General features: G+C 41.3%; 2 protein-coding genes across 2 annotated transcripts in view; one reads left to right on the top strand and one right to left on the bottom strand.

The window, feature by feature from the left end:
• The window catches only part of CHCHD6 (coiled-coil-helix-coiled-coil-helix domain containing 6), a 308037-nt gene that overhangs the window by 231932 nt on the left and 53048 nt on the right, over positions 1-23057 (bottom strand). The gene's annotated exons all lie outside the window — the stretch shown is intronic.
• LOC308661316 (uncharacterized protein) lies at positions 968-22482 on the top strand (the record flags this gene model as incomplete). The annotated part of the gene is made up of 3 exons (XM_081316235.1): positions 968-1754; positions 3212-4008; positions 22372-22482. The coding sequence occupies exons 1-3, from the start codon at positions 1748-1750 to the stop codon at positions 22480-22482; spliced, it is 915 nt and encodes a 304-aa protein (XP_081172361.1). The 5' UTR covers positions 968-1747.

Genomic DNA, 23057 nt, shown 5'->3' with positions numbered 1-23057 from the left:
TCCACCTTTCCAATTTTGTCATTAATCATATTCTCCAATTAATTTAAAGCATCAGTTTCCGTTCCATTAGAAAACCCGCCAAGGTCTTACCTTCTTTAGTTAGAGATGGCCTTGAAGGTACAATCCTCCTCTTCCCCCTCCCAACTTTAAACTCAATCTCTTAAAGCAATACACAAGTTTAACATATGAAATGGCTACTTCTTCATCTCTTGTCAAGCAATAACATTCGATGTTAGCAGCGTTGACATCCAGCCCCCCTTACAAAAAGGACAGATCCCGAGTATTCAATCTCAGCTGGCCTGGCTGCTCCCCACCGGTCTGGGGAATACGATGTGCGGGATTTTCTTTGTTGTCATTCCATCTCCTTTGCCTTTGAAGCCCTTGGGGATGGCAAGGCTGCTCCGAGGCGCCTGGAGTCTCCGCTGGGCTTAATCCACTCTGACGACTAGACCAATTCTCCTGGTTGTTTGGGTCTAGCTACCAGCTGGGAGGATTGCTGAAACTCTTTCCCTGCCTGCTTCTTTGCTGGCCCTTCCCCCACTGGGGTGGCTGCTGGTGCCAGGGAGCTGGCTTCAGGCAATTTTTCTCCCTCCATTATGGGATCTTCCCCAACTCTTTGCCAAACTGTCTCCCAAACTTGGAGAAAGCGACGGGAGGTCAGGACTCCCTAATTAGTTTAAAAAGTAGTGTGGATTCCAGCTCTTCCCCCTCCCAACTTTAAACTCAATCTCTTAAAGCAATACACAAGTTTAACATATGAAATGGCTACTTCTTCATCTCTTGTCAAGCAATAACATTCGATGTTAGCAGCGTTGACAAAATTATTTGCAGTGAATATTAGACTGAACAATGTAATACTGAATATGAATCTGAAAATTAAATGTACCAAATAACAAGGTAATTGCATTTAAGAATGGAAATATTACAAAAAAATTGCAAGTTATACTAAAAGGTGAAAAATGAGGGGTAGATTTCTTTATATATAATCTTTATTTTGTAGATTTAGTTTTTTTATTATTATTGTCTCCTGTCTGTATATTTTCTTTTGCATTGTATTTCTTAGTTCTTTCCTACGTTTTTTTTGTATCATTGTTTACTCCAAAAGAGTATTTTTTTGTTTAATGGAAATGTCACTGCACGTTTTTTTTGTTCGTCAGAAAAGTTCATTTCTAACTGTACATTTCCCCTGCTCTCTGCACCTGTTGTGATAACTTATCTGGTAACCATAGTGAATCCCATATGACTAGCTATGTTATGGTTTCAGTCTGTTTAGTGCGCATGTCTAGAGAAAGTTCTGGGTTGTTATCTGTATTGTTTTTTTCACTTTGCTGTTACTGACTGTTACGTTAGGATGAAGCTAGCTAGCTCTGTATAATATATATTTAGTTTTTATATTTTTTGTAAGTAAAAGGTATTTAGTAAGATTATGCGTCGTGTTTTTCTTGCCTTCCTGCAAGTGTATCATGCATCCTCTGAAGCACGGTCCGTCGCCCTCTACAAAGGTGATTTTTACCTTGACATTTTGGTATCGAGGATGGTTTGATTTATGTTTTTGGAGATGCATGTTTCTGCGGCTGTTATCAGTTAGTTAGTGCTAGTGAGGCAGCAGTGATTAACTGCTGAAACATGTCAGGAAGGAAGCCACGGCTAAAAAGGAGTCTTTCTGTGGGCCAGCTCCCTTCGACTTTAAGAACTCCGATAGCTTCGGCCACACGCCTTGGAGAAGACGCACCTGCTCCTGTCGCCGATGCAAGGTCAGTCACTCCTTTTTCTACTTTTCCAAGCTCCCTGGCAGCTGCTTTTGGAAATGTTCACACTCCAGGGGCTCAAGATGAATTTCAAAGGCTTGGAGCGAAACCTAAAGTTCAGCCGAAGAAAATTCCTTCTGCTCCTTCAAGCCTCAAGCAAACTATGCGAGATAGGGCTATGCAAGGCTACTGTGAACAAATTGGGGTTTTTGAAAGGCGTTTGCAGCAGGCAAAGGAATATGTGTCAATGGTTCAGCAATATGAGAGGAATTATGAGCATGAACCGGCCATATTGCCACACCCACAAGGAGAAGCCATATTGCCTCCTTCTTCCCCAAAGCCAAAGTCACGCCCATCATTGAGTGTCATGCAAGACGAATGGGAACCGGAGGCTCCTATGTCACATGATTATGGGCTGTCCCAAAGGACATACAGAGCCACAGTGATGCCTGAAGCAAATGTTATAGCACCATCTACTGGTGAAGCTGCATTAAGACATGAATTGGAGCTCTCACTCTCGCAATTGTCTATGGAGGAGTCTTTGCTCAGAGATACAAGATTTCTGCCGTTATCTGAGGCTCCAGTCCCTGATGGTGCTAGGATTCCTGTTACTGTTGCTTCTTCTGTTAATATTGCTTCTATGCAAGCCCCTCTACCTGGCAGAGCACAGCCATATTTAACCCACATGCAATTGCCACCGGGTTCTTATATGCGAAGGCCAGTGTCATCTGCAGATTATGCTAATGCACCAGCCCCAGCGCCAGCGCCTCCTGCTGGCCAGGGTGGAATAGCAGCTCAAAGACAGGCACAGCCAGCACCAAGACTACCGGCAGCTTCAATGCAACTGCCGCATGTCCAGGCACAGACGCCACTGGTGCCCCCTGCAGGTTATGGTCGGATTGCACAACCTGCACAGCCAGTACCTCAATTGTATATTCCTCATCAAACACCTTCCATTGTACCACTGGCTGGTGACTCAAAATTAAAGAAGTCAGGACAGAATTACAGGGCATGGGTCAGTGAGGTTGGACTTTTGTTACGCAGAGAAGGTACTCACATGATGGTGTTTAATCCTCCTGCCCAGCCATGGACTCCTGACATATGGGACTTGGAGAATAGAGCATGCACAACTTTATTGATGTCAATGGACACTGAATTGCAGCTCACGTTTTCACAAGATGCAACTGCCCAACAAATTTGGACTCAGTTAGAGGCATGTTATCGGCCTACATCAATTGAGTCTACATGTTTACTTTTGTCTGAGTTCCATGGTTCCAGATTAAAACCTGGTGAACATATTGGAGCACATTTGACTAAAATGAAAGGTATTAGAAAAGAACTGAGTGAAAAAGGCTATCCTATTGATGATTTTCAAATGATCAGCATTATCATCAATTCTTTGAATCATGAATGGAAAGATGCTATTTCCAAGATCAATCAAGTGCCTATTGCTCAACGCACAGTGGATCATGTATGCAGAATTTTAGCTGAAGAAGAGGCACTTATGCAAGCTGCACCACATTTAAGGGAACCACCTGCATCAAGAGCTTCAGCGAGGCGTGCCTTCCGTGGAAGGACTTACGTTCCAAGAATGCCAAGATGCTACATCTGCAATCGTGTGGGACATGCCACCCGGGATTGTCCCCAACGAGTTCCAGCGCCCGTCACATACCAGCCCAGAGGAACAGATTCCAGAGGAGACAGAGGTAGAGGCGGACGACAAGGTCGTGGTCGTGGTTCCAGGCGTGATCCACAAGCTCCACTTGTCACATTGGTTGTGACCAACGATCCACAGCCTCAACCAGAGTACGACAGACGACTTCTTTGGACTTTGGACAGTGGAGCAGCATTACATGTTACCTACAGAAAAGAGCTTTACACAGAGATGCACGAGCCTGAACCTGAACTTCGTGAACTTTACTCTTTTTCCAATCATCCTGTTCAGGTCATGGGAAAAGGAACTGTCTACATTGAAGAGCTTGATGCTCTCATTCCAAACGTTTACTATGTTCCGTCTGCCAGTAGTAATTTGCTTAGTCAGAGTCATTTGTCTAGGTTTTCTCATTTTCAGGTCCACCATCTTGAAAAAGCAAGTTATATAGTCAAAGACGGAGATATTGTTGCTGAAACCATGTTGATTGGTGGTGTTTATTACTTAAAACCAAAGTCTAAGCAGCAAGAGCAGGCAAGTATACACGTTCCAAAGAGCACTGGCCCAGAGAGAGACGTCCCAGAGAGAGATCCTGTTGCTACTCCAAAGGTTCCTAATAATGATAAAAAGACAAAAAAGACACAGGTTGCTCACAGCAAGCCTGAGGTTCCTACTAAAAATGCTAATGTTGAGAATTCACTAACAGGTAAACCTTTGCATTCCAGGTGTATCCATAAGTGGCACAGAAGATTGGGTCATGCCAGTTTCCGTGTTCTGAAGAAGATGCCAGAGTTCGCAAGAGGTTTGGATCTAAAGGGGTGTAAGGTGTTTTTGGACTGTGCTGTCTGCAAGAAAGCCAAATCCAAGGCAGCAGCAATTCCAAAACGCGCTACACGCCTGTCAACACGCATTTTTGATTTGGTACACACTGACATAGTTGGTCCTTTTGCACCAACACTTGGTGGTAAAAGATATTTCTTGACAATCGTTGATAATTATACTAGATATGGATATGTATATCCTATGAAAGAAAAATCTGAGACCTTTCAGATCTTTAAAGACTTTGCTAGTCTTGTCTATACCCAATTCGAGGTCAACATTGCCAGAATCCAGAGTGATCGTGGTGCTGAATTCATGTCTCAGCGTTTCCAGGACTGGATGCGTGAGAATGGGATAGTACATCAGACATCCGCTCCTTATACTCCAGCTGAAAATGGGGTGGCAGAACGCAGAAATGGGGTTTTGCAAACCATGATGCGTTGCCTCCTTGAAGATGCTAACCTCAGTCTTCCATACTGGGGTGAAGCTATCAAATATGCTAACCATATCATCAACCGCACTTGGAGTAGTGTGATAAATCAGACCCCTTATTTCATGTTGTATGGACACAAGCCTGATCTCTCACATCTCCATATTTTTGGTTCCTATGCTATGGTGAATATTCCTTTAGCCCAAAGAAAGAAAGGGGGTCCTGCAGCAAAAAGGATGAGATTTATGGGCATTGATGATAATTCAAAATGGAGCAAATACATTGACTCTCATCATGTTATTGTGGTTTCACAATCTGCTACTTTTGAGGAAGATGCTGACTGGTCCAGGATTCATTCTAACGATCCTGGAGTTTATTTTCCTAGAGACGATGTTGCTGATGCCACGCAACCTGATCAAGATTCACAGGAGAATGTTCCTTCCACGAGTTCTTCTCAACCTACTGTTCCGTCTTCGCAAGCCGCTGATGTTGCTGCTGGCGACGATGATGAAGACGAGGACGACACGGAAGAAGAATGGACGGTTGGCCCGAGACGTTCCAAGAGGTCCACAAAGGGAATCCCTCCAAAACGGTATTCGTGGCACGTAACAAAAACACCTGTACCTTTGATTTGTAATGTTACACTTCCACCTGAGAAGTTCACACAGATCAAACATCTTCCTGAATCAGAACAAGATAAATGGTTTGAGGCAATGCAGGCTGAAATGGACAGTCTAAAGAAACTCCAAGTGTTTACGCCTGCAAGCCCTCCAGCAAACAAGACAGTTATTGGTACTCGATGGGTCTACAGGATCAAAAAGAAGCCGAATGGTGAGTCGTTGTACAAGGCCAGACTCGTAGCCCAGGGTTTCGCTCAACGTTATCCTGAGGACTATACAAATACATACTCACCCACAGTGCGAACTGAAAGTGTGAAAATTGCTTTAGCCACTGCAACTATCCTTGGCCTGGAAGTTTTCCAGTTCGACGTTGAAACGGCTTATCTTCACGCTGATCTTGATGAAGACATCTACGTCAAAGGTCCTCCAGGTTTCAGACAGCAAGAAGGGGATACCTGGTTTCTACACAAAAGTCTTTATGGTCTGAAACAGTCTGGTTTAATGTGGTACTTATGTCTTTCTGACAAACTAAATTCAATGGGCTTTATTAAGTCCGAAACAGATGAATGCGTGTTTACCAAAAGATCCGGTAATAGGTATGAGATAATTCTTGTTTATGTCGATGATATTGTTTATATTGGTCCAAATAAGCAGATGAGTGAGGTTTTTGCTAAAGCTTTACAAAAGTTTTTCACATTGAAGTGTTTAGGATGTATTAACACTTATTTAGGTGTTCAAATTGCCAAAACTCAGAAGGGGTTTAGTCTCACACAAGAAGAGAAGATTGAACAACTGTTACATCACTGTAACATGGAGAACGCTAAGCCTGTGAGTATACCCATGCAAACTGATTTTCACATTTTGGCACATGAACCAAGTCCTGAGTTCGAAGATCAAACACTATATCGCTCAGTCATTGGGTCGCTGCTGTATATTAGTAGTTGGACTAGACCCGACATTGCACTTAGTGTTAATCTGTTATCACGACACGTAGGCAAGGCAAAACAGTTTCATTGGACATGTGTTAAAAAGTTATTGAGGTATCTAAAACACACCAAAGACATGAAGTTGTTGTTGGAACCCACACATACTGACTATGCAGAGTTATGTTGTTTTGCAGATTCAGATTGGGCGAGTGATAAGAAGTCACGGAAAAGTACATCAGGTTACATGATGTTTTTAAATGGATGTCCTGTTTACTGGCATGTGCGTAAACAGAATCTTGTTTCTTGTTCCTCTACAGAAGCTGAGTATGCTTGTGTGTCTGATGCATGCAATTCTTTAACCTGGTTTGATGCTTTAGTCACAGATATCTGGACACATCCGATTCGACCAATCACAGTGATGGAAGATAATGAATCTGTGGTTTATATTTCTGAAACACGTTTTACAGGTTCAAGGTCCAGACACATTGACATCTGATATCAAAACATAAGGCAACTGGTGAAACAAGGTTTTGTGACATTACAGTATGTGCCTACACGTGATCAAATTGCTGACATGCTGAACAAACCACTTCCTACAGCCCAGCACGAGTATCTGCGTGAGAAGATGTGCCTTACTTGAGTCTTCACTTTGCTGACGAAAGAAGGGGAATGTCACTGCACGTTTTTTTTGTTCGTCAGAAAAGTTCATTTCTAACTGTACATTTCCCCTGCTCTCTGCACCTGTTGTGATAACTTATCTGGTAACCATAGTGAATCCCATATGACTAGCTATGTTATGGTTTCAGTCTGTTTAGTGCGCATGTCTAGAGAAAGTTCTGGGTTGTTATCTGTATTGTTTTTTTCACTTTGCTGTTACTGACTGTTACGTTAGGATGAAGCTAGCTAGCTCTGTATAATATATATTTAGTTTTTATATTTTTTGTAAGTAAAAGGTATTTAGTAAGATTATGCGTCGTGTTTTTCTTGCCTTCCTGCAAGTGTATCATGCATCCTCTGAAGCACGGTCCGTCGCCCTCTACAAAGGTGATTTTTACCTTGACAGGAAATAAGTCTATGGTCAGTTACAGTGGAGAATCCAATATAATCATCTAAAAAAATATTCTCACTGAACTCAGAGGAGCTTACTCCAGATAAATACAGCCTCAGACTTTTAAAAATATCAAATAAGGGATGGGTTTTTTCATTTAAGGGGATGCAACGTTAAAAATGCAAGATTCATAAATACATACAGAACATTAAAATAATCACTTTCAAAAAACCAATAATCACAATTTCCTAATTAATAAGGTTTTTATTGTGTGCGTGTATGTTGCCCCATTACATTCCTTAAGAAGAGGACATGTAACATATCACATCTAATTTTAAATTAAAGTTTTAATAAGACTTATTCATCTCTTTCACTCTCTCTGCATAAAAATGATAAAAAGAAAACTATTTTCCGTCTAGTACCATCACAAACAACTCTGAGCGTTGATATAGTAAGCCATATCTAATCAGGAACCTCTTTAGTTTGCCACATACGCCTTCTGCCCCAGTTGACTCAGTCCCTGACAGTATCTGGCAAGACTCTCTCTCCCCTCCCTTCTCTCACTGATTTTGTGTGTTCAGAACTGTGAAGCACAAAATTAGACATTTCAAATTAGGAGATGAGGGATGGCAGTAGGGTAGAAGGGAAGAAAGAAAATTAGGAAACCTTATTAAATCAACATTAGCACTAACCGAATACCTTCAAAGTATTCAACACTTGACGTGAATTATTACTTGTTTAATACCAGTTTTATGCTGGCATGAAAGGATGACAAAAACTAGGAGTTAAGCCTCCTTCTTTTGTTTCGTTACTATAACCAAATAATGAAAGCAAGATATTTTAATCTAGAAAACTTCTCCATTGGCACTTTGCATCACTTTTTATTTATGAGCTGAGCAGACGACAGACGACACCAAGCTGGCAGGAATAGCCAACACTCCAGAAGACAGGCTTAAAATACAGGAGGATCTGGACAGACTCGAACACTGGGCGCTATCTAACAAAATGAAATTCAATGGTGAAAAAAGTAAGGTTCTACATTTAGGCAGGAAAAATCAAATGCACAGGTATAGTATAGGTGGTACCTTGCTCAATAGTAGTAACTGTGAGAGGTATCTCAGAGTCCTAGTAGACAATCACTTCAATATGAGCCAGCAGTGTGCTGCAGCCAAAAAAGACAACACAGTGCTAGGCTGCATTAACAGAGGGATAGAATCAAGATCAAGTGAAGTACTAATACCACTTTACAATGCTTTGGTAAGGCAACACTTGGAATACTGCATCCAGTTTTGGTCACCACAATGTAAAAAAGATGTCGAGACTCTAGAAAGGGTACAGAGAAGAGCAACAAAGATGATTGGGGGACTGGAGGCTAAAACATATAGGGAACGGTTGCTGGAATTGGGTATGTCTAGTTTAACGAAGAGAAGAGTGAAGGGTGATATGATAGCAGTGTTCCAATATCTCAGGGGCTGCCACAAAGAAGAGGGAGTCAAGCTATTCTCCAAAGCGCCTGAAAGCAGGACAAGAAGCAATGGATGGAAACTAGTCAAGGACAGAAGCAACCTAGAACTAAGGAGAAACTTCCTGACAGTTAGAACAATTAACCAGTGGAACAACCTGCCTCCAAGAGGTGGTGAATTCTCCAACACTGGAGGTTTTTAAGAAGAGACTGGACAGCCATTTGCCTGAAATGGTATAGGGTTTCCTGCCTGAGCAGGGGGTTGGACTAGATGACCTCCAAGGTCCCTTCCAACAACTACTACTACTACTACTACTACTTATTATTATTATTATTATTATTATTATTATTATTATTATTATTATTATTATTATTATTATTATTATTATTATTATTATTATACTTTGAATACAACAGAAAGCAATTTTTAAAAATAAATTTATTGCTCTGCATTTTGGGGAAATAGCAATGTTTATGAAATGGACATTTATTTTGAAACAGTTTATCATCATGAGAAGTTAAACCTCTTCAAACCTAAAAGGCTTCTGAGAGAGGAGAACCGCTGACTAATATCTAATGGATTGGGCCATCCACTACATACCGTGTTGACTAGAATCGTGCAATCATCTCTGACATGTCATTCTTGTACAATAATGCAAAAACTACAATGAATGCCACAAGCAGGACTTTAGATTAATTACTATAGTACCCAATTGCCCTTCCTCTTCTGTGTTCTAAGAAAGAGTCCCTTGGACTCAAAGAATTTTGGAGAGGCAAGGGACAAGAGGTAAGGAGCAGCACAAATGGATCTATTTGAACTTAGTTGTTCAGGGAGAGCAGAGCACAGATTTTTGAACAAAGGGCTATTATGCCAACCAAGTGAATACCTTATTGGCAGCATATGGAAGGCATACCACATTTGCATAAGGGTAGGATCAGTCCTTAGAAGCAATATCTTCAAAACTAAATGTGGCTGCTGCTTACTGTTACAGCCTCCATCTGCTCAATTCCAAATGCACAAACCTGCTAAGAACTTGACTGCATTAAAGAGATAAACCTTTGGTCAAAATTTATCAAACGGATAACCACATCTTTTGCCAGATAAAAAAATACATCTATATCCTGAAGCCATCCTGAATCAGATTAAAATGCTTGCTATTATCTTCTTTTACCTACTGCACAGGTACCCAAAATTTTTTTACTGATCACCAACTTGTCAACAGCACCATAACACCACTTATCTCAAACTGGCTGAACTCAAATACAGTTTTTGCAAATAAATGAATTATACACTCTGCATATGCAAAAATATACATTGCCTGAATTGCGAAGGATTATATTATAGCAAAAACAGATTGAACCAAGTATATATTCTGAGTGTGATTTTTTTTTAATGTACAATTTCAGAGATTCCACTTTGCACTGAATTTGTTTGTCAAGTGCTTTCATTCACACAACTTTAATACTCATGATAAATAGGCCACATCTTACCTTGAAATGATCAGCATGCCTCCAAACAAAAGGATATGGCAAAAAAACCATTTGTCATTCAGCCAGTAAAAATGAAATGTCAGATAGATAAAAGAACCTAATAAAACACTACATTTTCAGCCTTAATGCAGTCCTTAGACCTTTGTGAACTATGGACAAAGGTTCGAAACTGTAATTAATTTATAAGTCATAAAATAAATTTATCTGTGTGCTTTGAGAAGATCAGTCTAAACCAAAAATGAGCAGTTGCTTTTGTCTCTCAGTCAGCAAAGATTGCTCTGAAAGACCTTGAGGTTTATTTAGTCTTTTCTCTGTATCTACAAATTGCACATTTCATTCAAGGAGGGAAGAGGGGAAAGAAAGTCCTTCTGGTTACCACTTTGCTTCCAGTTGCAATTCAAGGTTGGAATGGGTCAACTTTCCATAGCCAACTCGCTGCGGCCAACTTGCCACAGCCAACTCGCCATGGGACACTTTAACAATTTCAATTATTTAAAATAAATAAATAAATAAATATTTTTTGCCATTGACATTTCATTCTGTCTCTCCTTTGGCATCCTTTCTTTAATGATTTTATTCCACCATTTCTTTGATATTAGTGTAACTCTTGTCCCACAGTGAATTGTCCTGTGGTGAGCTGGCCATAGCAAGTTGTCCCACAGAGAGTTTGGCAGTGGCAAGTTGGCCTTGGCAAGTTGGCCACGGTGAGTTGGTGTTTCGAGCTGGCCATGGTGAGTTAGCTGCAGCGAAACGTCATAGACCCGTGAAGCCAGAGAGGACGTTTTTCTATAGCTCCTGAAGATAACAATCTCTTTAATAGAAAGGACTCAGAGCCAACCTATAATTCTTGATATTATTGCTGAACAGTAGCCACTGGAAGAAGATAAGTCCACTAGATCAGAGGTCCCCAAACCTTTGGGTACTAGGAACCGGTTCTGTGGAGAAAGGTTTTTCGGCAGACCACAGAGTGTGTAGTTTTGTGTGCTGACTGCATCCCACGGATGGGACTTTGCTTGTTTGTGCGGACCAGTTGCGGGCGTGCCACGGCCACAGACCAGGGGTTGAGGACCCCTGCACTAGATGACTGGGACTGGAGTCATGTAGGGTTTTAAAAGTGGCAACCAGCATCTTGAATGATGCATTGTGGACCAGCTGAAGTTTCTAGGTGGCCTTCAAGGGCAGCCCCATGTAGAGCTTTTCTTACTAAAAATAGTGAAATCTATATCACTCAGAATCTGTTTAGATAAGCAAGTGGCAAGTATGTATATACATAATTATTATTATTTTTCCTTAAGAACAAATAAGGGCACTGAATGTACTACAATATGTTCCAGAACCATAATAAATCTCGTTGCTAAATAAGAAATCTTATGTTTTTGCATTTTGGTAGACTCTGGGGTTAATTTTGGGGTTGATTCAATTTAAATTGAGGCATAATACTTTGAATACTAAGTAGCCAAACCACCAATCACCAGCAATGCCTTTATATACCCAAATACAATCTGAAAGAATTAGGCATCTATTTCATGGTCTGTCATGTGCCAATTCAACTAAAATAAAAGAGGGGGGGAAATACAATTTTTGCTTCTATCCAAACACATACATAATTGTATGAATTAGCCCACTTATTATTCTACTTCTTTAAATAAGTGTGAAACTTTGACCAGCTGCATAATTACGTAATTACACAAAAGCAACATAAGCTATCTATATATCCATAACTTACTGTCCTGAACATATTAATTGTATGCAAATAAATAAGCATATATGGATTATATTATTACTACAGGATGATGATAGTAAGATTGCAAGATTAAGGTAAAGGTAAAGGTTCCACCGCACATGCGTGCTAGTCGTTTCCGACTCTAGGGGCCGGTGCTCATCTCCGTTTCAAAGCCGAAGAGCCAGCGCTTGTCCGAGGACGTCTCCGTGGTCATGTGGCCGGCATGACTAGACGCCAAAGGCGCACGGAACGCTGTTACCTTCCCACCATAGTGGTCCCTATTTTTCTACTTGCATTTTTACGTGCTTTCGAACTGCTAGGTTGGCAGAAGCTGGGACGAGTAACAGGCGCTCACTCTGCTACGCGGCACTCGGGATTCGACCTGCCAAACTGCCGACCTTCTGATCGACAAGCTCAGCGTCCTAACCCACTGAGCCACCGCGTCCCTATTGCAAGATTACTTAAAATATTAAATTTCTAAAGTACAAGTAGTCTTCAACTTTTGAAGTCATTATTCGTTCAGCAACCTTTCACAATTATGATGATGCTAAAAAAAGACAAAGTTATGGTTCCCTCATAACTGCCACTCATTCAGTGCCATTGTAAGTTTGAACAGTCACTGAACAAGTGGTTGATAAATGAGAACCACCTATATATGAGTTTGAGTGAACTATACAATAGTTTAAGGCGTTTGATTGGTTCCCAAATTATTCTGTAAGGCACAGTGATATGTGGTCTGACTGGTCTTTAGAAAAAGTCATCACAATCCTGTACACACAAAACTGGGAATAGTAGATCTTTTCAATAACACTCAGCCCTGCATCTTGCATACCATCTGTCAGTTTCTTTCAAAAAGTAGTCTTCCCATAATGTGTCTCGAGTTTCTTCTCATGTACATCTGCCTGAGGGAACAGGGGATTATGCAGCCACCAAAGGGAACATGGCACAACAAAGCTTTAGAAGCACACATCATTGATTCCTAAAAGCTTTATACTTTAATTACTTAAAAGCATTTAAAAAAAAAACAATCTGACAAGCTTGTAGGAGGAAAATAGAAAACTTTTTAAAAGAATGGGGCTATTTATTCACGTTCGTTAAACAATATGAAACAACTCCAATGCTACTTTTGTGATAGGTCTAGTGATTGTATTCAACAGCAGAACTTAAAAAGATCATATCTTCATTCACAGTAAAATATAACCTGTACTACAGGCTACAATAGCAAAAACTGTTTTAGATTCGTAACTTAATTGTTTGATTACACAACCAAAGTATCACTAATGTCAGAATGCTGACATTAAATATGGTCTACAGTGATGTTTTTCAAACTTGGCAACTTTAAGATGTGTTGACTTCAACTGGAAGAATTCCCCAGCCAGCCACCATTGTACTAGTCTTCAGGATGTAATGCTAACAAGTAACAACTGGGCATTCTAAAATGATGGGTTGCATTGTCCTCTCTCCTACGTACTAACCAAGCTGCAGAAAGGGGGATGACTCCACATCATTTCAGGCAGTCCATGGATATCAGAAGATGTGTTCCTACACATTTCCAACCCAAAGGTGACAACCCAGGTGACAACACAGAAATTGTAACAAGAGCATGGGATTCTTTTTAGGGTGTTGAAGCACTGAATTAAGGAATGTTATCCACTCTCTCTAAGTAGCCTGTCTACTTTGGGAAGCAAGGTTAATGAAGGAAGCGTAAACTGGGGATGAGAGGATCGTAAGAAGGATACAGATAAGATTTTTTTTCCTTTAAAAAATGTAGCACAGAAAGAATTCATCAGGCTAAGGTTTTTTCTTCTTTCTTTCTTTTTTTTTTGGCACTTACATTTTGCTAGTGTCCCTGAAGTCAGACAAGTCTAACAGCCTTACGTTCTGTTTAGATCTTGGTGCAGCACATCGGGAATTAATGTTCATAGGTTTTGATGAGTGACATAATTGCAATTTAAAAAGGGCAATTAATCATCAGCTATGCCGTTGGCTGCCTTGTCAGGCTGGAGTATTCTCTCATTCTGTGAATGTCGAGAGACATGTTCAAACACACTATCAAACCCAGCACAAACAAGAGGTCTGTCTTCCTTTTCTATGATAGAGATCCCATTTGTACAACTTGGAACTCCTTATACAAATGCAAAATGTTCATTTCCTCCATTTCCTTTTCCTTAGTTCTCTAAGAGGGAAAAGCAGCAACACAAGTTTGCAGATAATCATGGGCAAATGTTATTGGGTTAAAACATTTTATTTGTAAACCAATACACTTTAGAGCACTGACAATTCTTATGCCGAAAGGGACCAACCTTGCAGCTATTTCCAGTAAAGGTTAAATTCTAGGCCCTTGACTATGGAAGCTGTGTTATTAACTTCAACCAAACCCCTCTACTGAAGCTCCTATTACTGTTTTTTAATCTCCTAAATCCTCCTAGATCAGCTCCAGAAAAAAAATCTCATTTTTCTCTGCATGGCCCAATTGGTTATAATGCAGTAAAGAAAAGTTAATGTATTTTCTTCCACGGAGGAAGTGGCATTCCCCAGAGCTTGCTGCTATTGTCAGAATAACAAAAGTTTCACCAATGCTGCAAGCTCCACTCCTTTCATATGCTATGTCACAATTCATGTATAAAAGGGGTGTGGGGGGGGGTTAGGATGCTGAGCTTGTCGATCAGAAGGTCGGCAATTTGGCGGGTCGAATCCCGAGTGCCGCGTAACAGAGTGAGCGCCTGTTACTCGTTCCAGCTTCTGCCAACCTAGCAGTTCGAAAGCACGTAAAAATGCAAGTAGAAAAATAGGGACCACTACGGTGGGAAGGTATCAGCGTTCTATGCGCCTTTGGTGTCTAGTCATGCCGGCCACATGTCCACGGAGGCGTCCTCGGACAAGCGCTGGCTCTTCGGCTTTGAAACGGAGATGAGCACCGGCCCCTAGAGTTTATTCTCAGAATTCCCTAGCCAGCATTGCTGAATTCTGAGATTCGAATTCTACGAGTCTTAAAGCTACCAATGTTGTAAAGCCCTGGGCTAGAAGCTGCAGAAAAAAAAATTTCCTGAAAAATTCTTGTAATGCACTTATGGGAAAGGCAGATGGGCAGTGGCTAGGAGTATTGGCAGCAGCTTCTTTCTAAACGCGCACACACACACACACACACACACACACACACACAAAGTCATGAAGCCCACACAATGCTTCCAGAAGGTATCTACACACAAATATAGAGTTCTTGCTGACAATGAACCTGTAAAGAATTCCAGAAGCCTGTTTTTTTCTCCAACAACATGCTTTTCATTCATATTTCTTGAACAATATTCTTCCATGACAGACATAAAACAAAAATAAGAAATAAACTTGCTCATTACTAAATATTTCTTTAAGAAATGTATTTAGCTAATGATAACTGAAATATGTATCTATGTCCTGAGACGAAAAAGTCACCAGTCTTCAAAGCAACCTTTATTTACGCTTTTATAATGCATAATGCCTGGGGACCTAACAATCCTTGCTTCTCAATTCCATGTTTAAGTACAATTCTAGGAGTCCTTCTAGAATCTGCATACACACAGAGAGAGACTGGATCTCTATATTATACTAAGCTTGTTTAGCTATGGATGTGCATGTTGTAAACCATGGTTTATGTTTCATGTGAGTTGTGAACCCAGCCAATTGTGATTTATTCTTTTTACTGATAAATGTTCTGAAAAGACTGGTTACTATTGAGTATGCCTGCTATTCAAAAGCTAGAACGTTGTGGCACTTCAGGTTAGCTGAACAATGGAAATATCTCTAAAACTGTGAAGCGGATGGCTGATTTTGATGTTATAATTCAGAAGGAGCTAAAAATCTCCAAACATGAAATCCACACATACCACTTCTTTGATTAACATGTGATTATATCATTACTTGCAACAAAAATTGTGCAACAGTCGGGTGGAGAATACTTTGCACGGCTTAAGGAACCCAGCAATATTTGGAATGTGTATGATACCCCCAAACCTTTTAGTATACCTAAACACCTGCACCAGTAATGCACAGCATTATAAGCAGCACAGACAGTATTAGGACGTGCACAATTTTAATTAAGGCATTTGAGTGATGAACCTAAAGTATTTGCAAAATGCTGTACATTTTAGCAGGATCAAAACCATATATATCTTCTAGTCTGTGACACACACACACACACACACACACACACACACACACACACACACACACAAATAAGTGTACCATTTTACCAAACGTTTTTGCTCCTCTGCACATAGTACTAATTCTCTAGACTGGTTCCCACTGGAGAATGCAGTTCTCTAGGCTGAACTTAATAAAGATACTTCACAGTGACACTGAAGTGGCTGGTTAGCCTCAACTATCTCATTCAAGCATCATCTGGCCCAGACTGTGGACCTTCAGGGAAAAGTTCCAATCTTTGCAATTAAGAAAGTTCCCAAAACAGCACTTTGAATATTCAAATATTTCTCATTTAGGCACCCCGAGAGTCAATTAAATTTTTTGAACAAGATTTTATAATAGTTAGCTATTTACCAATATTTACCAATAGCTAGCTATTTACCAATAATTGATTCTCGGGTGCCTAAATGAGCAATTTTACTTATCTGAATATTCAAAGTGCTGTTTTGGGGAACTTTCTTAATTGCAAAGATTGGAACTTTTCCCTGAAGGTCCACAATCTGGGCCAGATGATGCTTGAATGATAGTTGAGGCTAACCAGCCACTTCAGTGTCACTGTGAAGTATCTTTCCCCTTCATGGATTACTGCCTTGTCGTGGCGAAGGGGCTTGCGTAATTCAATGAAGCTATGAGCTATGCCGTGCAGGGCCACCCAAGACGGACAGGTCATAGCAGAGAGTTCTGACAAAACGTGATCCACTGGAGAAGGAAATGGCAACCCACTCCAGTATCTTTGCCATGAAAACCCTATGGACAGTACCAAAAGGCAAAACGATATGATGCTGGAAGATGAGCCCCTCAGGTCAGAAGGTGTCCAATATGCTACTGGGGAAGAGCAGAGGGCTAGTACTAGTAGCGCCAGAAAGAATGAAGTGACTGGGCCAAAGCTGAAAGGACGCTCAGCTGTGGATGCGTCTGGTGGCGAAAGGAAAGTCCGATGCTGTAAAGATTTTTTTCTCCATAGGAACCTGGAATGTAAGATCCATGAATCAAGGAAAGCTGGAGGTGGTCAAACAAGAGATGACAAGACTGAACATCGACATCTTAGGAATCAGCGAACTAAAATGGACAGGAATGGGTGAATTTAATTCAGATGACCATCAGGTATACTACTACGGGCAAGAATCCCTCAGAAGAAATGGAGTAGCCTTCATAGTCAATAAAAGAGTAGGAAAAGCAATACTGGGATACAATCCCCAAAATGACAGAATGATCTCAGTTCGAATCCAAGGCAAACCATTCAATATCACAGTAGTCCAAGTCTATGCCCCAACCATCGGTGCTGAAGAGGATGAAATTGACCGGTTCTATGAAACCCTACAGCACCTTACAGAACTAACACCAAAAAATGATATCCTTATCATTATGGGGGATTGGAATGCTAAAGTAGGAAGCCAAAAGATAACTGGAATAACAGGCAAGTTTGGCCTTGGAGTACAAAATGAAGCAGGGCACAGGCTGATAGAATTTTGTCAAGAGAATACGATGGTCACAGCTGTTAGGCATATGGTGTTAGCCAACAATGTTGGGTTGAAAATATATCAACCAAGATGTTATGTCTTTAAGATGTTAATTGGCCAATGGGTGTGTAAGTGTTCTCATGGCCATAAGAGGGAGCTAGTAACGTAGCTTCTTTCTCTCTCTGAATTCACTGCTCTCTACTATTACTGTTTTTGCTCTGTTACCTGAACTGTGTATTGACCTCTGGACCGGTAAGAAGACTTTGTATTTTGGATTGCTACTTGGACTGTTTATTTTTGACTGTGCATTTTTGTTCTTACACCACCTAAAAAGTAAACTACTTGTTGCTTTTACAACTGTGTACTCTTGTGTGACTCTAACTGCTTCCAGTACCCTTCCTTGTCTGTGCAACTCTTTGGTAGCACAAGGAGACCTCTGCATAACAAATCCTCAACAATAGCAAACACTCTTTTCCAACAACCCAAGAGACGGCTCTACACATGGACATCACCAGACGGTCAACACAGAAATCAGTTTGACTATGTGCTCTGCAGCCAAAGTTGGAGAAGCTCTATACAGTCAGTAAAAACAAGACCAGGAGCTGACTGTGGCTCAGACCATGAGCTTCTTGTTGCAAAGTTTAGGCTTAAACTGAAGAAAGTAGGGAAAAGCACTAGGCCACTCAGGTATGAATTAAATCACATCCCTGTTGAATATACTGTACAGTAGAGGTGACAAATAGATTTAAGGAATTAGATCTGATAGACAGAGTGCCAGAAGAACTATGGACAGAGGTTCGCAACATTGTACAAGAGGTAGAAACTGAAACCATCCCCAAAGAAAAAGAAATGCAAGAAAGCAAAATGGCTGTCTGAGTAAGCTTTGCAAATAGCTGAGGAAAGGAGGGAAGCGAAAGGCAAGGGAGAAAAAGAAAGATACGCCCAATTGAATGCAGAATTCCAGAGAATAGCTAGAAGAGATAAGAATGCCTTCTTAAATGAACAGTGCAAAGAAATAGAAGAAAACAATACAATAGGGAGGACCAGAGATCTCTTCAAGAAAATTGGACAGATGAAGGGAATGTTTCATGCAAAAATGGGCATGATAAAGGACCAAAATGGCAGGGACCTAACAGAGGCAGAAGAGATTAAGAAGAGGTGGCAAAATTATACAGAAGAACTATACAAGAATGAGCTTAATGTCCCTGATAACCACAATGAGGTGGCCACTGACCTTGAGCCAGACATCCTAGAATGTGAAGTGAAGTGGGCCTTAGAAAAACTGAGCAACAACAAAGCTAGTGGAGGTGACAGTATTCCAGCTGAGCTATTCAAAATCTTAAAAGACGATGCAGTAAAAGTGCTACACTCAATTTGCCAGCAAATTTGGAAAACTCAACAGTGGCCACAGGATTGGAAAAGATCAGTTTACATTCCAATTCCAAAGAAAGGCAGTGCCAAAGAATGTTCAAACTATCGCACCATTGCACTCATTTCACATGCTAATAAAGTTATGCTTAAAATCCTACAAGCTAGACTCCAGCAGTATGTGGATCGAGAACTACCAGAAGTACAGGCAGGATTTCGAAGAGGCAGAGGAACTAGAGATCAAATTGCCAACGTATGCTGGATCATGGCGAAAGCTAGGGAGTTCCAGAAAAACATCTATTTCTGCTTCATTGCCTATGCTAAAGCTTTTGATTGTGTGGATCACAACAAACTGTGGCAAGTTCTTAAAGAGATGGGAGTACCAGACCATCTTATTTGTCTCTTGAGAAACCTATATGCGGGTCAAGAAGCAACAGTGAGAACTGGACACGGAACCACTGATTGGTTAAAAATTGGGAAAGGAGTCCAGCAAGGCTGTATACTGTCACCCTGCCTGTTTAACTTATATGCAGAGCATATCATAAGAAAGGCAGGGCTAGATGAATCAAAAGTTGGAATTAAGATTGCCGGGAGAAATATCAACAACCTAAGATATGCAGATGATACTACTCTAATGGCAGAAAGTGAAGAGGAACTAAAGAGCCTCTTGTTGTGGGTGAAGAAGGAGAGTGCAAAAGTTGGGTTGAAACTTAACATTAAGAAAACCAGGATCATGGCATCCGGCCGTCTCAATTCCTGGCAAATAGATGGGGAAGAAATGGAGGTAGTGACAGATTTTATTTTCCTGGGCTCCAAGATTACTGCAGATGGGGACTGCAGCCAAGAAATTAAAAGACGCTTGCTCCGGGGGTGGAAAGCCATGGCAAATCTAGACAGCACACTAAAAAGCAGAGACATCACCCTGCCAACAAAAGTGCGTATAGTCATGGCTATGGTCTTCCCAGTTGCAATATATGGCTATGAAAGTTGGACTATAAGAAAGGCTGAATGCCAAAGAATTGAGGCATGAACTATGGTGCTGGAGAAGACTTCTATGAGCCCCTTGGACTGCAAGACGATCAAACCGGTCAGTCCTAGAGAAGATCAACCCTGACTGCTCTTTAGAAGGCCAGATCCTGAAGTTGAAACTCAAATACTTTGGCCACCTAATGAGAAGGAAGGACTCACTGGAGAAGAGCCTAATGCTGGGAAAGGTTGAGGGCAAGAGAAGAAAGGGATGACAGAGAATCAGGTGGCTGGATGGAGTCACTGAAACAGTAGGTGTGAGCTTAAATGGACTCCAGAAGATGGTAGAGGACATGAAGGCCTGGAGGAACGTTGTCCATGGGGTCGCGATGGGTCGGATACAATTTCGCAACTAACAACATTTACCAATATAGGTGTATGGTGAGAGGAATAAGATAGGAAGAAAACGGAAGTGAGCCCTCTCTAAATTTTGGCCCAAGAAAAGGGGCATCATTTCAAATATTCCCTTCATTCGATAAATACTGAAGGACAACTCTAGGTTCAGACAATACACTAAGCCAAAACCAAATCTTTCCATGGATTAGCTTGATGTATTGTTCCAATGTGTTTCGTACTAATATTTAAAATTAACCCAGTTTTAGAACTTGAACTGTGGAGAAAAGACAATGGATTTATATCCATGAGTATTCATTTCTTTAATACAGCTTTGGAAAGAAAAAAGAAAGAAAGAAAGAAAGAAAGAAAGAAAGAAAGAAAGAAAGAAAGAAAGAAAGAAAGAAAGAAAGAAAGAAAGAAAGAAAGAAAGAAAGAAAGAAAGAAAGAAAGAAAGAAAGAAAGAAAGAAAGAAAGAAAGAAAGAAAGAAAGAAAGAAAGAAAGAAAGAAAGAAAGAAAGAAAGAAAGAAAGAAAGAAAGAAAGAAAGAAAGAAAGAAAGAAAGAAAGAAAGAAAGCAAGAAAGAAAGAGGAAGGAAGGAAGGAAGGAAGAAAGACAGACAATGTACTCTGTGAGGAGTTTAAAGGTATGGTGTGTCCCATCATACTAGGGTATGAATGGAGTGACAAAATGTAGTTTATTTAAATTTAAATATTTAAATATCAAATATTTATAAAATGTCCACAACTTTCAAATTCAGGGTTGTAAATGTATCTGAAAATACTGTTTGTATATTAATATTAAAATTTATAAAATATCCCAACACCTCCATCTGCATTCATGTCAGAAGCACCTACAAAGCTAACTGAAAGTGCTTCTGGATTGAAAGGATTTGCCAATGACCACACTATTGCCCAGGGGACACCCGATTGTATAAAATAATGCAGTCTTCAAGGAATCTCCTTTCATTTCCTAAGCATGATGAACAAAATATAAAAATATATAGTATAGGTAAAGGTAAAGGTTCTCCCGCACGTGCATGCTAGTCGTTTCCAACTCTAGGGGCCGGTGCTCATCTCCGTTTCAAAGCCGAAGAGCCAGCGCTTGTCCGAGGACGTCTAGTACCGTATTAAATTCTGCCCAATAAAAGTTTGGATATTAACTGGATTTGTTGGTCTCCAGGGTTTTCCTAAGCTGTCGCAGAGATGCTGCACCCAGATGGAGTGACTCAACCTGACAGCTGTGCTAAATGTCAAGGTTAGCTGTTAAAAAATCAGGCTTGGATGTTTTTAAGAAGAAAAATATGCAGCTTGTTCCTGAAAGGCAGTATTCATATCCACTCTGTCCTTTCAGCTGCGATTATTATGGAGACTCTTGTTAATATTGTAGGAGAGCCATATTAGTCTATGATGGCAAAAACCTAGGGAAAGTCTGACGTATAGAGTGGCTAGATTTGAAGAAATGTTTTAACTATATTCAATCTGACAAGCCAAAAATTTTTTGAGAGTTCTTTGCACCCAGAAGAGATCTAAGTCCAGCCCTCCTTGAATTTTGTTCACTCTTATCTACCACCAATTTGCCTTCATCAGATTCTTCTTTAGAGTAGCATGGAATAAACTTGTACTCATTTTGGACCTAATCCTGGTTCCCGATTTCTTGCACCTGACAAATAGCTTCAAATAGCAACCTTGAAATAGGGATATCTTCTTGTCCTGCATTCCGTATCTCTGTAATTCACTGAAGTAAAAAAAAGACACATTTTGGATCATCAGAAACAAATGGATGTCCATTTTAGCATACAGTTCATTTTATTATGAATACATCATGAGCTGACTAAAATATGGCATATTTTGCTATTTGTCCGTAACAAAACTCATTTTGAGATTAAAGACAAGCTAAGTACCGTATTTTCCGGCGTATAAGACGACTGGGCGTATAAGACGACCCCCAACTTTTGAGATGATTTTCATGGGTTAAAGTCTTATACGCCGGAAAATACGGGTAAGTAGGAAGTCAGGGCTGCTTCTCAATTAGGTGAAGGTGTCGCGGCCCACGGGCGCGACATTCAGCGGGGCCCCTCTTCGCAGCACGGCGCACGGGCCTCGCCCGTCTCCCCACGGATGCGCCTTCCTCGCTACGGGAGCCACCCCCGCCATCCCCGCACGCCACTGACGCAGGCCCACCTCGACTTGTCATGAGCCAGCCTTCTCCCGCGTGTCGGCTGCATCTCCCGACCGTCCGACGCCACCTTAGAGATCGCCCGGCAGCTGGCCAGCGCGTGCATGCACAGGACGCCTCTGCCGGGAGTCACCCAATGCCGGCGGGCTCCGCGGCGTCCTTGCCCGGGACCGGGCCCGTCCGGGTCGCAGCGAGCCTGGACGCAACGTGGGAGGGGTCATTTGGTGGCGACAGTCTGGCTGAGCGGCGGCTTCAGAATGAGGTGATAGAGGCTGCGCCCGTTACACCTACTAGCCTGGCTGGGAACGCGGCGGCGTCAGAGCCCGTGAAGGCTGAAGAGGGGTCCATGGACTGGAGCTGGGAGGGGGCCATGCACGGGTGGGTGATAGGCGTGGTGGGAGGAATGGCGGGCCGCGAGGAGGTGGTCCCGGGGTACAATGGAAATTTACCTGGCAAGCGGAAGACGCCGGGAGGCAGGGGTGAGGCAGGAGGCATTGTCAGGGAAGGGTGGGGTGGAAAAAGGGAGTGGGCGGGTGTAGGCGTGTATGGGTGGGGTGGGCGGTTTATTTATGAGGAGGCCGTCTTTCGCCATTCT

This window comes from Vipera berus, assembly GCF_964194415.1.
Source record: "Vipera berus genome assembly, chromosome: 2".
Taxonomy (NCBI): domain Eukaryota; kingdom Metazoa; phylum Chordata; class Lepidosauria; order Squamata; family Viperidae; genus Vipera; species Vipera berus.
The sequence above is the reverse complement of the archived record's forward strand: the minus strand, read 5'-3'. Positions and strand labels throughout refer to the sequence as shown.